Below are 15,860 nucleotides of genomic sequence, written 5' to 3'. Positions count from 1 at the left end.
CTCCTTGCTGTTCAAAGAATTCTCAAGAGTCTTTTTTGCACCACAGTTCAAAGGCATCAGTTCTTCTGCACTCAGCCTTTTTTATTGCCCAGCTCTCACATCCGTACATGACTACTAAAAAAATCATAGCTTTGACTAAACGGACCTTTGTAGGCAAAGTAATGTCTCTGCTTTTTAATATGCTGACTAGGTGGTCTTAGCTTTTCTCCCAAGGAGCTAACGTCTTTTAATTTCATGGCTGCAGTCACCGTCCATGGTGATTTTGTTGCCCAAGAAAATAGTTTGTCACTGTTTCCTTTGTTTCCCTATCTATTTCCCGTGAAGTGATGGGACCAGATGCCATATCTTAGTTTTTGATTGTTGAGTTTTAAGCCAGCTTTTTCACTCTCCTCTTTCACCTTCATCAAGAGGCTCTTTAATTCCTCTTTGCCTTCTGCCATAAGGGTGGTGTCATCTGCATATCTGAAGTTATTGATATCTCTTCCCACAATCTTGATTGTTGCTTGCATCCAGACCAGCATTTTGCACTATGTACTCTGCCTGTGTATAAGTTGAATAAGCAAGGTGACAGTGTACAGCTTTGACATACTCCTTTCCTAGTTTTGAACCATTCCATTGTTCTGTGTCTGGTTCTCACTGTTGCTTCTAACCTCCACACAGGTTTCTCATAGATGACGGTCTTTCTCATAGATGACCTCTATCAAGGTCAGGAAGTTCTTTTCTGATTTACTCAGCTTTTGTGATTGTGTTTTGAACTTTGTCAGGTGATCTCTTGAGATGATCATCTGATTTTTCTTTTGTAAGTCTTTTTCAATGGTGAAATACATTGATTTTTTTTTCAGTGATAAACTTAACCTTGCATTTATGGGATGAACACTACTCTTCTTTTGATGTTTTTGTATTTATATATATATTGCTGAATTGAGTTTGCTGGTATTTGTTAAGGTTTTAAGTATGTCAGTTTAAAAGAGCTATTGATGTGTAGTTTTCTTGTAAGGACTTTATCTGCCCTTGCTGGCAGGATAAAAGTGATGTTAAGGAAAAAAAAGTGATGTTAAGGATAAAAGTGAGTTACTGTTCCTCTTCTGTTTTCTTATAGTTACTTTAATTCTTGGGTAGACTTCAGCAGTGAAGTCATCTGGGTCTGGAATTTTTTTGTGGGAATGTTTTAAAATATAATTTGAATTCTTCTGGCTGTTTACATTATCTATTTCTTCTAGAGCAAGCTTTGTTAGTTTGTATCTTTCAAGAAATTTGTTCATTTTTTTCTAAGCTGTCTAGTTTATTGTCATCACGGTGTTCACAGTTTTCTGCTGTTACCCTTTATTATGTCTGTGGAATCAGGTGTTGATAATTTTATCTCTGTCTTATCTCTAATCATTCTGGCTAGAGATTTATCAATTTTTTTAACCTTCTAAAATTACGAGCTTTTTTGTCTTACTAATCTTTTCCTCTTTTTTAATTGATTTTTGCTCTTATTTTTATTACTAATTTGGGTTTTAATGTAGTCTTTATTCTAGTTTCTTAACATAGGAGCTAGCTTACTGATTTCAGACTTCCTTCTCATATAAGCATTTTAATAAATATAAATAATCCTTATAAGCACTGCTTAGCACTGTTATATAAATTTTCATATGTTTTGTTTTCAGTTTTACTTAAATTCAAAATATTCTCTAATTGCATTTTTGATTTCTTAATGAGTGTTGGTTAATTCTAACTTTCATGGATTTTTCTAACAATATTCTGTTACTGATTTATAGCTGAATTCCAGTGTAGTTAAGAGAGTTGATTGAGGGTTGTTTTATAGCCGTCTCTTCATGTATTCCATTAAATAGACCTGAGTGTAATAACTGTTACTCATACCTCATTTTGTAACTCTAGTATCTGGAAGATAGTAAATAAATACTCAAATGTTATTGATTATTACAGTATTATTTTCTACACTTCAGTTTCCTCTTTTTTTTTCTCCTGCGGATAGGATTAGATGACTTCTAAAACTCTTTCTAGCTGTGAGAACTCTGAATCTCAGGGATGTAATACTGAGTTCCATTTCTGTAAATTTATGCCCATTCTATCTTTGCGAACCATGATTCTTAAAGATCCAAAACTAAATTTATATTCTGTAAATTTTTGGAAATTCTTACAGGGACGGAAGAAGTCTATAGTATCTGTGGAGCCCAGGAGTCTTATTCAAGGAGCCTTTCAAGGGTGCTCAGTGTCTGGGATGACACTGAAATATATGTATGGGGTAAATGCCTGGAAGAACTGGGTTCAGTGGAAAAACGCCAAGGAAGAGCAGGGGGATCTGAAGTGTGGCGGTAAATACACGGCATGAGTTTGTGTCTTGGTTTACGGGTGGGAGGAGTATGGATTAATAAGTTTATAAACCTCCTCAAAAGGGATAAACACTAGTCAAAAATCCCATAAAGCTTTGATTTGGGCTTTGCTTAATTTTTTTCCATCTTTATTTAAACTTCTCATTTACTTTTCTTTTCATGTCAGGAGTTGAACATGCCTCATCTAGCCCGTGTTCTGACCCGTTAGGAAGTACTCAAGACCATGCACTCTCTCAAGAATCTTCAGAGACAGGCTGTAAAGGTAAAACGCTTCTCTCCTTATGGTCTGAATTGATTGTAATATCATTGTTGATTTTAAATTTATAAATGGAAATTGAAAATGCTTTACAATTTGAAGTTTATGTTTAAAAAGAGAAATTAATCTCCACTCTCAGTTTTAAAGAACTTGTTTTTAAGGGAAGGTTATTATCTTCAGATCATGAGTTTCTTATACAACTATAAGAAATTTTGTGTCTTTTTGTAACACTCTGCAAGTGACTCAAATCTGTCTTGTTTGAGTCCTGTATCTGTAGAATAACCCATGTGGAAAGCAGTGTAACACTTCATTGTTGTTGTTGTTAAGAAAAGTACCTGGGAAAGCCTTGCTGTTTCTGTAGTTTCTCTGATCAAGGAGCTGTATATAATTGACCATGTTTGCGGGTTTCACTTCTGGTGCCAAGAAATTTGGAACCCAATAAACAGTTCAAATAGAGCAACACTGTGTTATTTTAGAGTCCTAATCATTAGATTTCTTCTTTCCAGGATTTTGTTTTCTGTTCTAAATTTTGTTTTCAGTTTGTGTTCTGCCTTTAATTTTTTTAATATTTCATTTGTTTATCACAAAATCATTATTTTATGAAGTCTGTGGAATGATACGGGGCAGGAATGCATGAGTATGTAACTAAACTTTTCACCCCTTTCCAACTGTATCTTCTCTCTTGATACCTGGGTGATTGCATGTATTCTTGCCTTCACCTAAGTTTACCCTCATTGGAGCAGTTAGTTGCTGCTGTGGTCTGTGATTGACTTATTGAGTTCCCACAGATCAAGTGTAATCGCTTTGCTTCAGAGTGATGTAAAAATGCTCACATCATGGGGGTTTACTAGGCCTTTCACTTTGTACTTTGAGCAACAACATTTTTGAGAAAGGAGGAGTGGTAGTGAGAATAGAGAAGTAATATTGTGTTAGACTGCCAGGCCTAAATGCAGTAGCCACACAGCATGCCTACTCGTTTCCACTACTCATTCTTCCAGAAAAGTACTTACTGTATTTGTCTGTCATGTCTCAAGCATGGTGGGAAGTATTCAGGTGAAAAGGTCAAATATGGTCCTTGCCCTCATGAATCACCTACTTAAATTTGCAAAACCAACTCGGGGAAGCTCAAGGGTACCATTGGAAACATGTAGTCTTTTCTACATGCAGAAAAGCAGGAGCTGGAAATGGTGTTTTAACTCATCCCACAGTGTGGACCAGTCTGTTGCTGTAAGATCTCTAAAAATCAAATTAGATAACTCTCCTGCCTAAAACTAATTCAAGTCATATGTGCGTGTGCTCATTTGCTCTATGTCCAACTCTTCATGACACTGTGTGACTGTAGGCCACCAGTCTCCTCTGTCTGTGGAATTTTCCTGACAAGAATACTGGAGTGAGTTGCCATTTCCTCCTCCAGAGATCTTCCTGATCCAGGAAATAAACCCATGTCTCCTGTGTCTATTGCATTGGCAGGAGGATCCTTTACCCCTGAGACATCTGGGAAGCAATTCAATTCTTAGTTGTCTTCAGAATCTTTATATATATATATATGAGGCTTACCATGATCTGCCCTCTTTACTTTTATGCTATATTCCTCAGTCCCCAAACCCTTTCATTTTTGTGGCTGAGCACATACTGTGTTTTCTAGCATTTTCAAAAGCATGAAGTTGTTAATATGTAATCTGAAATATACTTTATTCAAATAAATATGACTTAAAGTTAAATAGCATTCCTTTTACAGACATCTCCAGAGCTTTTTATATATTAAAACATACTGTGAGTTCTTCACAGGCAGATATAATATACTGTTGTTTTCCAAATTTATCAGATCTTAGAAACTCAGTTTTATTGAGCTTTCACATGGTTAGTATTTTGTGGAATATACTTTGGAAAATCTTCTTATATCCTTAAGTTGAAATTCTTAATCTACGAGTTTAATTCTTCTCCACCTTTCACTTCCTCGGAATCTAACATGACTTTTCACTATTAGATGGCCCTTATTTGTTTTCATAGAATTTTACTTAGATAAGCCATTTTATTTAAATGTTACATCATATGTGCTGAATTATCTTTATTTTTTTTAACTAAAAAAGCCTTGAGATGAGTATCTGTCTTTAATTCATGTCTTCACTAGTGTATACCATAATACCTGGGGCAGTGTAGTCAGTGTTTATTTAGTGAATTGAGTAATGTTATTATTTTTCTTTTAAGTTATTATTTCAGATGTTTTCTACCTTTCCACAGTCCGCTCTATCAAGCTGAAGGAAGATATTCTGTCCTGCACTTTTGCTGAGTTGAGTTTAGGCTTATGCCAGTTTATTCAAGAAGTGCGGAGACCAAATGGTGAAAAATATGATCCAGACAGTATCTTATATTTGTGCCTTGGAATTCAACAGGTATGAAATCAGTTGTTATGTAAACTATTGCATTTTTAATTCTGGTAGAACTTGTGAATTAAGCTGAGAAAGTATTATATATATTGTCAGTTTGGTATTGCTCCTGTACTCTCTTCTTAGTTAACCACTGACCCTGATTTGAAAGTCTTAGTCACGTAAATGTTTTATAAGTTTAATTGAGACTGTTAGAGTAACAGAAATTGAAGTTGGTTCATTTTATTGCTAAATGGACAAAAAAGGCCTAATAGCAATTCACAAAAGAAGTGAGATAGATGACTCTGTGTTTATATGTATGTATTTGTATGAATTTCGTAGTCTCATTTAAACTTTAAATTCACATTAGAATAGATATGTCAATATTTATCCTATCACAATAGCAAAGATCAAAAAATTTTAATACTCATTGTTGATACGAGTTCTCTGAGATAGAGGTTCACCTTCATAGTTGATGATAATTAGTACATAGTTTGTAAAAAGCAGTTTTGAGCGTATGTTTCAGGAATACTTTTGAATGTTCATATTATTTCACCAGTGATTCATTTTTTGGGAATCTCTCAAAAGTCTGAAGTTCAGACATCATTGCCCCAAACTGGAAATCACCTCAGTGTCCACCAAAGTATAGTATATTTATAGTTAAATATTATGCCCCCAATAAAAATGGTTTACAAAGTGACTTCTAGTAACATAAAAATCTTAGTACTAAAGCATTAAGTGAGCAAAGTAAGAGTGTATGTGTATCATTATATTTTAACATAGTGGTTTATAAGCAATTCACATAAATAACATAGTAAAATGAAATATATGAAAAGTATTTACAGTGCTTATTATCTTGGAGTGATGAAACTGAATATAATTGATTTTTTCCCTCTATTTGCCAAATTTTATTCCCTCTGTATTTCAGGGGGTATTATTTAATCATTTATTTGTTGTTAAAGTTTAATTTTTTAATTATAAAAGTAGTATGGGCTCAGTTAACTGTTAAAACAGTAAGTGAAGACATAATAAGAAAAATTAATCAGTCCATTCCTACTCCCTGAGGTAATCAGTGTTTGCAGTGTGATATGTAACCTAGATCTTCTTTTTTTTGGTCATTTTTATTGACGTATTGTTGACTTATCTCATTATCTTTTGTGCAATATATATTTATACATGTGTGTAGATGTTTGTTAACAGTTTTTATTTTGCTTAGTTTTTTTTAAATGGGGCCTATACTATACCCACTTTTTGTAACTTACTTTTCTCAACCTGTGTATCCCTTGAGATGAATATAAATCAAATTCCTTGCTTTAAAAAAGAAAGTCACATAATGTTGCAAAGTGTGAACATAACAGTTATTCAGCCTTTCCTCTTTTCTATATTCAGGAGTTTCTCCCTCCTCTTCTCTTACTCTTGCAAACCGTGCTTCGGTAAATATTTTGTTTGCATACCTAATGAACTGGTGCTTTTATTTCTAGGTTAAAGCATAGATTTTTCTAATTATAAGATATTTTCAGATTACTTTCCTGGATAATTATGGTAGCTTATGACTTTACCAGCAGTGTGATGCCTATTTCTTGAATCCTTTTTACCAGTCCTCTTTCTCATGTTTATTATTCTGATGGAATTTTTTAAAATGTTAACTTGTGGCTCCAATATGTATTTTTCCAGCTTTTGTGAAGTAAAATGTCTTTTTGTGTTGGTCATTTGGATTTTTCCTCCCGATCTGTAGGGTCTCTTTTATATTAGGGATATTGAGTCTAATATGAGATTAAATTTTTCTAGTGTCTTTTTGTCTTTTTGTTTTTATGTATGTTTTACTATTTAAAAAGTTTTCATTTTTATATAGTCCAATATGGATATATTTCCCTTTATGGTTCCTATACTTTCCATGTTGCTTAGAATGGTCTTTGTACTTAAATATTTAAATTCAAATTCTCATCAATTTCTAAAATACTTGGAGTTTTTTGGATTGACATTGTTAATATATCTGAAATTCATTTTTATGCATGAAATAAGTATGTTGCTGATGAATAACATATCTGAAGTGTAGCTGGTTATGCAAGCAGCATTGGTTGTTCTTGGAATCAAAATGGCACCTGTTACTTAATAAGTTTCCCTTATATTTTGATCCAGTTTCTAGATGGTAAGATATATTTTAAAGTTGCGCATAAGAGAACTTGTATGGACTCTTTCAGCAGAATGTGAGCACCTTCTGTGTGTGTCAGCATGCATTTTGCTTAGGTAAAAATTGCACAGGTTCTGGATGCACTTCCTTTCTTTGGAGTTTATAATATAAGAATCTGAAGAACATTTCCTAATTTTGTTAATATGTATGTCAAGAAATAAGATGTTTTTTGGTATTTATTAATAGTCTAATGGTTTGAATATAATCAAAACATGTGCTCATTGCTAGGAATTTCAATAAAAAATATTTGAGTACTTTGCATGTAGACACTCTGCTGTATATATTCTATTTGTGAGGTGAATCATAAACCTGTTAAAAGTTTTTTCCTAGTATATCTCTCTTGTTATTTGTTTATATTAATAAATGACTTTCTGTAACAATACTATAGGTTAACAAATTCTCACATGACTTACAGAAAGTAATTACAAACCTGTTAGCAATTTTGGCAAGAAATAAACTTTCATTAACCTATAACTTATTCCTTATAGGGAATTTTTAAAGTTTACTTATGTTTACATCTCAGATTTGTTCCTTTTTATTTTTTCCTCATTATAAACATACGGTTCTGCTATAAAAGTTGGCATTATAAACAAATACAGTTATGCTTAAAAGTTGGCTTAAAAGTCAACATTCAGAAAACTAAGATCATGGCATCTGGTCCCATCACTTCATGGCAGATAGATGGGGAAACAATGAGTGATAGACTTTGGAGCACTGCAGATGGTGACTGCTGCCATGAAATTAAAAGACACTTGCTCCTTGGAAGAAAAGCTCTGACAAACCTAGACAGCATATTAAAAAGCAGAGACATTGCTTTGCCAGCAAAAGTCTGTCTAGTCAAAGCTGTGGTTTTTCCAGTAGTCATGTGTGAAGGTGAGAGTTGAACTACAAAGAAAACTGAGCTTCAAAGAATTGATGCTTTTGAACTGTGGTTTTGGACAAGACTCTTGAGAGTCTCTTGCACTGCAAGGAGATCCAGCCAGTCCATCCTAAAGGAAATCAGTCCTGAATATTCATTGGAAGGACTGCTGCTGAAGCTGAAACTCCAGTACTTTGGCCACATGATGCAAAGAACTGACTCATTGGAAAAGTCCCTAATGCTGGAGAAGAAGGGGACGACGAGATGGTTGGATGGCATCACCAACTCGATGGACATGAGTTTGAGTAAGCTCCGGGAGTTGGTAATAGACAGGGAAGCCTGGCGTGCTGCAGTCCATGGGGTCGCAAAGAGTCAGACATGACTGAGCAACTGAACTGAACTGATGCTAATTGTAAAGAGTTTTGAAAATACATAAAAATGTAAAATTAAACAACAGCTGTAATATCAATGCCTTGACCACCACTGTTAACATTCTCTAGGAGAGATAATTGGTAAAAGAAACAGTCAAGTAACAGAAGAAAATCAAAAGATTGCTAATAGATAAAATGTATCAGGAATATTTAACAATCATTTACTTTGTATGCCATATTTTAATATAAGCCCATTTCATATATTAACTTACATAATTGTTAGTGTACCCTTCTGATGTATAAGAACTAATATAATTTTCTGCTGAAGAATCTGAGGCACAGTGAGTTAAATAGCTTGCCTAAGGTCTTAAAGGTAGTAAGTGGCAGGGCCAAGGTGTGAAGTGAATGCAGGTAGCTCAGCTTTAGGGTCCATGTTATGATTACTGTGTTGGGCTGCCTCTCTCATATAAAATAGTGGTCAGCTGTAATCAGGGAATTTTTTCACCTATTAGATGGATTAAAAAACTTGAAAGATTGAGAAGTCTGATACTGCTAAGTATTAGTGAAGACACATGTGCACTGTTGGAGGCCTTTTTAGAGGGCACATTGACAGTGACTGTTAAAACTTGAAGTACATGTAGATTCTTCAGTCTAGCAAATCTATTGATCAGTATCTTTCTCACAAAGAAATTAATACAATTACCTAGGAAAACACATAATGGTGTTTTCATTGTAATGTTTTTAACAGCAAAAAACTAGAAACCACCTTAGTGTTCATGAAAAGATTCAATCAAATATAGTACATCCATACTATTAAATATCAAACAGTAGTTTTAAAGGAATGAATTCCTTCTGTAGCTTCTATATGTTTTGACATGGTAAACTCTTGGAGACATACATTTTGAAAAGTAACTTGCAAAATTGTATGTGTAGTACAATATTTATAGTAAGGTAAGATACATATATTATAAAATTTGCCATTTTAAAGTATACAGTTCATTGTCATAACAACATCATGATGTTGTGCAACCATCATCACTATTTTGTTTTAAAATTTTATTCCCCTAAAGGGAAACCTCCACATTATGCTTTCACTTCTTACCTCCTCCATTTAGTCCTTGGCAACCATAAATCTGCATTCTGTCTATATGGGTTTGCCTATTCTAGATGTTTCATGTAAGTGGAAAGTTACAGTTTGTGGACTTTCATGCCTAGCTTCTTTCACTTAACATGATGTTTTCAAAGGTCATGTATGTTGTAATATGAATCAGTACTTTGTTCTTGTTTATGGTTGAATTATTCTGTTGTTGGAAATGTGTTGATAGACATTTGAGTTCTGTCCGCCTTTTGGCTGCTTTGAATAGTGAGTGCTGCTATGAACATTCATATACAAGTTTTTGTTTGAACACCCCTTTTCATGTCTTTTGGGTACTGTATGCCTAGGAGTGGCATTCCAGAGTCAAATGGTAACTATGTTTAGCTTGTTGCTGCTGCTGTTGCTGCTAAGTCGCTTCAGTCGTGTCCGACTCTGCGACCCCACAGATGGCAGCCCACCAGGCTCCTCTGTCCCTGGGATTCTCCAGGCAAGAACACTAGAGTGGGTTGCCATTTCCTTCTCTGTTAGCTTGTTGAGGAACCACCAAACCATTTTCCAAGATGACTGCAACATTTTACATCCCCAGCAGCAATTTCTGAGTGTTACATTATCTCCATGTAGTTGTCAACGCTTGTTAATATCCTTAAAAAAAAAAATAGCCGTCTGATGGGTGTGAGGCGGTATCCTATTGTGATTTTGATTTGCTTTTCCCTAATGATTCACGGGGTCGCAAGAGTCGGCAAGAGTCGCATACGACTGAGCGACTGAACTGAACTGAACTGAACGACTAATGACACCGAGCATTTTTTCATGTACGAGGCCATTTGTATAGCCTCTTTCGGGAAAATGTCCAAATCTTTTGCCTGTTTTAAAACTGGGTAGTTTGCTTGTTATTGAGCTGTAGAATTGTAGAATCTCTTTTTATATTCTGGATAGTAAACTTTTATTAGATTGGTGATTTTCAAATATTTTTTCCCGTTCTCTGGGTTTTCTTTTCAGTTTCATATACTTTCTTATACTTTCATTTTTAATTTTGATGAAGTTCAGCTTATTTTTTCTGTTGTTGCTTATGCTTTTGGTGTTAATACCTAAAGAATCCATTGGGAAGCTCAAGTTCATAAAGATTTGCTTCTGTGTTTTCTTCTAAAAGTTTTATGGTCTTAGCTCTTACGTTTAAGTCAGTGGATCAGTGTTTAAATCATCGATCCATTTTGAATGATTATTCTATCAGATGAGGTGTATCAGGTGAGCCACCGTGACTTCCCTGGTGGCTCAGATGGTAAAGAATCTGCCTGCAGTGCAGGAGACCTGGGTTCAATCCCAAGTCAGGAAGATCCCCTGGAGAAGAAAATGGCAATCCATTGCGGTATTCTTGCCTGGAAATCCCATGACAGACAAGCCTGGCAGGCTACAGTCCATGGGGTCACAAAGAGTCAGACACAACTAAGTGACTAACACAGGGATCTGTTGAATTAGGGATAACTGGATATGTGGATATCTAGTTCTCCTGGCATCATTTGTTAAAGAGTCTGCTCTTTCTTCATTCATTCATCTTGACAACCTTGCCAAAAATCATTTGACTAAATTGTGTGTTTATTTTGCACTCTCAATTTTTAATACTTTTTGGTCTATATGAGTATTCTTGTGGCAATACACACTGTTTTGATTACTATAGCTTTGTAGCAAATTTTGAAATTGGGAAGTGTGATTCCTCAAGATTCTTTTGACTATTTGAGATTCCTTACAATTTTGTAACAGTTTTAGGATCGACTTTTCCATTTCTTCAGAAAAGAAAATCTGAACCTTTGGGATTTTGATAGGATTGCATTGAATCTGTAGTTTGCTTTGGAGAGTATTGCTGTTGTAATAATACTGTCTCTATGTAATAATACTGTCTCTAGATCCATAAATACAAGATGTTTTTCTTAGGTCTTCCTTAATTTCAGAAGTTTTATATAGTTTTGAGTGTGTAAATCTGTATCTCCTTGGTTAAATTTATTCTTCTCAAGTATTTTATTTCTGATACTGTTGTAAATGGAATTTTCTTAATTCTCTCTTTGGATCGTTCATTGCAACTGATTTTATGTTGCTTGTATTCTGCAGCTTTATTGAGTTCATTTGTTAGCTCTAATTTTTTTTTGTGGACTCTTTAGAATTTTCTCTATATATAGGTTCATGTCACTGCAAATAGAGATAGTTTTGCTTCTTCCTTTTCTATTTCAATGCTTTTTATTTCTTTTTCTTCTGTAGTTACTCTGGCTACTATTTCCTATACAGTGTTGAATAGAAGTGGCATTTTTATCTTGTTCCTGATCTAAGGGAGAAGTGATTTTTTCAATATTTCTTTTTATTTTATTGATATATATTTGGCTGCTCTGGGTCTTAGTTGCGGCATGAGAACTCTTAGTTGCAGCATGTAGGATCTAAATAATTCCTTGACCAGAGATCCAACCCAGGCCCCATGGCGTTGAAACCATGGAATCTTAGCCACTGGACCACCAGGGAAGTCCTGTGATTTTTTTTTTTAAACCCATGTATTTTATATGTACTCATATTTGAGTTACTGTATAAAAACTCAACTCTATGTATTCATAAAGGAGAGTTTTTTAAAGATTGAAATAACCCCTGACTGTTGATAATAGTTGCTTTTGAGTAATGAGTCTGAATGTACTTTTCTTCCACCTTTTCTATATTTTAAACTCTTTTCATAATGAAGATATAATATTTTTTAAGTTGTAAAAATAAAACTTTATTAAAATAAAAAAGGAAATGATACTTTTCAACAACAAAATGGTAATCTGGCAATATGATCATAAATTGCCTTTGAAGAGACCTATAAAAGTGTACATTGAAATCGTATATAATCTTTATTAGCCAGAATAAACTTAAGTGGAAATAAAAATTTACAGCAAGTCATACATAGATCAAGAAAGCAGGAAACCAACATAGCCATAGATAAATGTTTAAAATACTATATCGTTAAGACACCAAAATCTTTAACTTGTAATTATGCTACTTTGTGTTCTTCTCATATTCTACTGATTTTATTTCTCTGAGTGATTTTATCTGACCTCACCTGCACCCTCAAAATATTTAACAGTAATTTCCTCAAGCTATTGCTTGTTTCCTCTGTGAAATTATTCTTGATGGTTATAATTATTATACTTTTATGTCCTATAATTAGACTTGAACTTTGTGAAGGCTGGCTTGTGGGGCAGAGAGTTGAGAGCTGTGGTTAGAAGCCTCCAAATAAATAGTTTTGCAATTTCAGTACCCTCGGGTCACCTGAAAACTAACTAACTGTATTATTTTCAGGAAGTGATCTTATAACTCGATTAAAAAACAAACAAACTTCTAAGAGTACATCTCAGATGCTGAGAATTTAAAAATGATTTGAGAAATATGAATTAAGACCAGTTTTTAGTATATCAGTTTTATTAAGTGACTGAAAGGTACTGATTTATTATTATTATTTTAAATAATTGTTTTTAAAAGGAAATACAAAACTTTACCTTACAAGCTCAGTGGTCAGGATAATGTTAATTCATGTGAAAAGAAACTTTAGCTTGAATTCTACTGGTTTGACTGTATCCTTAAAATATTTCACAGTATTGTAAGGACAGAAACTAAGGGTAAACTATATTCCTAAAAATACATTTTAAAAATTTTATGATTTCTTTGTATCAACATATATGTTTCCATTTTTTTCTCTTGTAGTACCTGTTTGAAAATGGTAGAATAGATAACATTTTTACTGAGCCCTATTCCAGATTTATGATTGAACTTACCAAACTCTTGAAAATATGGGAACCTACAATACTTCCTAATGGTAGGATGATTATATTTTGATTCTTTTCATGATATGCCTTCTTAAATCGCTTACGTTTTATGATTACCTTTTGTAAATTGTTCATTTTATATTTGTCTTGACTTATATTTGGACTTTTGAGGAGAAAATCTTTGATTTATTATCAGTTACTTAATAAAACTACATCTTGCATATAGTACATGAATAGCTAATAACTACTGGATATTAAAAAGTAACTAAAGGTTACATTTACTTTTTAGAAACCATTCTTGATATGGTTGTATTGGTAAAGTTGTACACTGTACTAGTAGCTGCCACATATGCTACTTTGTGACGCTGTTAGCAGTGGATCTTTTTCAATAGTTTGAAAAAAGTACCCTGAACTAATTGTTAAGAGAGTTAAGTCTTCATCCTTGAATTCTCTATGACCACATGTCTTTGGACAAGTCCCTAATTCTCTCCTGCTCTCATGATCCTTGCCTGTGAGTGAAGAGGTTGAATTTAATGCCCAGAAATGTGTTCCCTTTCTTTTGGGCTACAGAGAACCTTTGAAGCATTAAAGGGAATGCAGTGGCATGATGCATTTAGCTTTCAAAGGAAGAGCTAAGAACTTACATTTGGAAGTAACAAATAATATATTCGTGGGCTGTCTCCCAAGAATAGAATGAGAGGTGGTAACAAAGAGGATTGGGGAAAGAACATTAGGAAAGACCTGAGTTTAACGGATATCATGAAGAAGCTGCATTTAAAAGTATACTAATTTTAATTCTTGTGACCTCTGCTTTTCAGGAAAAATCCAGATAAACTATTGTGAAGTAATTTCTCTTAATATAAGTTTTAAATAGGAGGGAGAGAGGGAGCTGCCTTCTAATGTTCTTAGCCAAATAAAACTGAAGCAGTTAACAGTAAGCATAATGATCTCAAAACAAGAGTCTGCTAACTGCAGCTCATGGTTGGATCTGGCCCCTTGCCTGTTTCTATGTAGTTTATGAGCTAAAAATATTTTTTTACATTTCTAAATAGTTGGGGAAGTATTAAATTATATTTTGTGATATGGGAAAATTGCATGAGACTCAAATTTGTTTCTATAAATAAAATTTACAAATAGCCATACCTGTTTGTTTCTGTAGAGTCTATACTTCCTTATCTTTTACAACAACAAAGTTGTTCAGAGCCCTTATGGCCCACAATGCTTAATATACTTATCATCTGACTCTTCACAGGAAAAATTTACCATGCCCGTGTCTAAACTAACAGTAGATTAAAACTGTTTTAGGGGAGTGCTCACAATGTCTCTTTCACTGGAATCATCTGCCCTTTTCTTTGCAATGCTTTTTCTATTTTTATGTATGAGGAAGGAGGGACAAAGAGAGGAACAATCAGTGTTTTCCTTAGTATCCTCCTGTCTGAGAATTAAAGAAATTACTTAGTCCCTTTTAACAGGATCTTAGTGCTGTTTCTTTTTCCCTGTTCTGTTCAGGTTACATGTTCTCTCGCATTGAAGAAGAGCATTTGTGGGAGTGCAAACAGCTGGGCGCTTACTCACCCATCGTCCTTTTGAACACCCTCCTTTTCTTCAATACCAAATACTTTCAACTAAAGAATGTTACTGAGCACTTGAAGCTTTCCTTTGCCCATGTGATGAGACGGACGAGGACTCTGAAGTACAGTACCAAGATGACCTATCTGAGGTTCTTCCCACCTTCACAGAAACAAGAGTCAGAACCAGGTGTGGTGGAGATTCCTTACTTTTTTAATTGAAATATACTTGATGTGCAATATTATGTTAGTTTCAGGTGTGTAATGTAATGACTTGACATTTAAATACATTATGAAATGATCACTATAAGTCTAGTAACCATCTATCACCATACAAAGTTATTACAGTATTATTGGCTGTGCTTCTTCATGCTGCATATTACTTCCTCGTGACTTATTTATTTTATTACTGGAATTTCATACCTCGTAATCCCCTTCACCTAATTACCCCCACCCCTCTTGCCTTTGGCAGCCACCAGTTTGTTCTCTGTCGCTGTGAGTCTATTTCTGTTTCTTTTGTTCATTTGTTTTAATTTTTTAGATTATACATATAGATAAAATCATACAGTATTTGTCTTTTTCTTACTGACTTTTTTCACTTAGCATAACACACTCTGTGTTCTCACAAATGGCAGGATTATATTCTTTTTTTAATAGCTGAGTGAGTTAATCCTTCTATTGACGGACATTTCATATTTTGGCTATTGTCAGTAATGCTGTATTGGACATAGGGGTGCATATATATCTTTTTGAATTAGTGTTTTTGTTTCCTTTGGGTAAAAAATACCCAGAAGTAGAATTGCTGGATCATATGGTAGTCCTGTTTTCAGTTTTTGAGGACGCTGTATACTGTTTTCCACAATGGCTGCACTAGTATACATTCTCACCAACAGTGCACACGGGTTCCCTTGTCCCTTTCATGGTAGTCATTCTGATAGATATGAGAGGAAATCTTGTTGTGGGTTTCGCTTGCATTTTCCTGATGATTAGTGATGTGGATCATCTTTCCATGTGTCTGTTGGCAGCTTGTATGTCCCT

General features: G+C 34.2%; 1 protein-coding gene across 7 annotated transcripts in view; it reads left to right on the top strand.

Moving 5' to 3' along the window:
- The window catches only part of ZMYM4 (zinc finger MYM-type containing 4), a 153,891-nt gene that overhangs the window by 123,942 nt on the left and 14,089 nt on the right, over positions 1–15,860 (top strand). For all 7 annotated transcript variants that reach the window (XM_070468412.1, XM_020880190.2, XM_070468415.1 and 4 more), the window contains 5 exons: positions 2,147–2,318; positions 2,503–2,598; positions 4,834–4,985; positions 13,193–13,304; positions 14,764–15,012. In XM_070468412.1, the coding sequence (XP_070324513.1) occupies positions 2,147–2,318; positions 2,503–2,598; positions 4,834–4,985; positions 13,193–13,304; positions 14,764–15,012 (781 nt within the window). The remainder of the gene's footprint in view (positions 1–2,146; positions 2,319–2,502; positions 2,599–4,833; positions 4,986–13,192; positions 13,305–14,763; positions 15,013–15,860) is intronic.

Source organism: Odocoileus virginianus, chromosome 5 (assembly GCF_023699985.2).
Source record: "Odocoileus virginianus isolate 20LAN1187 ecotype Illinois chromosome 5, Ovbor_1.2, whole genome shotgun sequence".
NCBI classification, from domain to species: Eukaryota; Metazoa; Chordata; class Mammalia; order Artiodactyla; family Cervidae; genus Odocoileus; species Odocoileus virginianus.
Note: the sequence above shows the minus strand (reverse complement) of the source record. Positions and strands in the feature narration are given on the sequence as shown.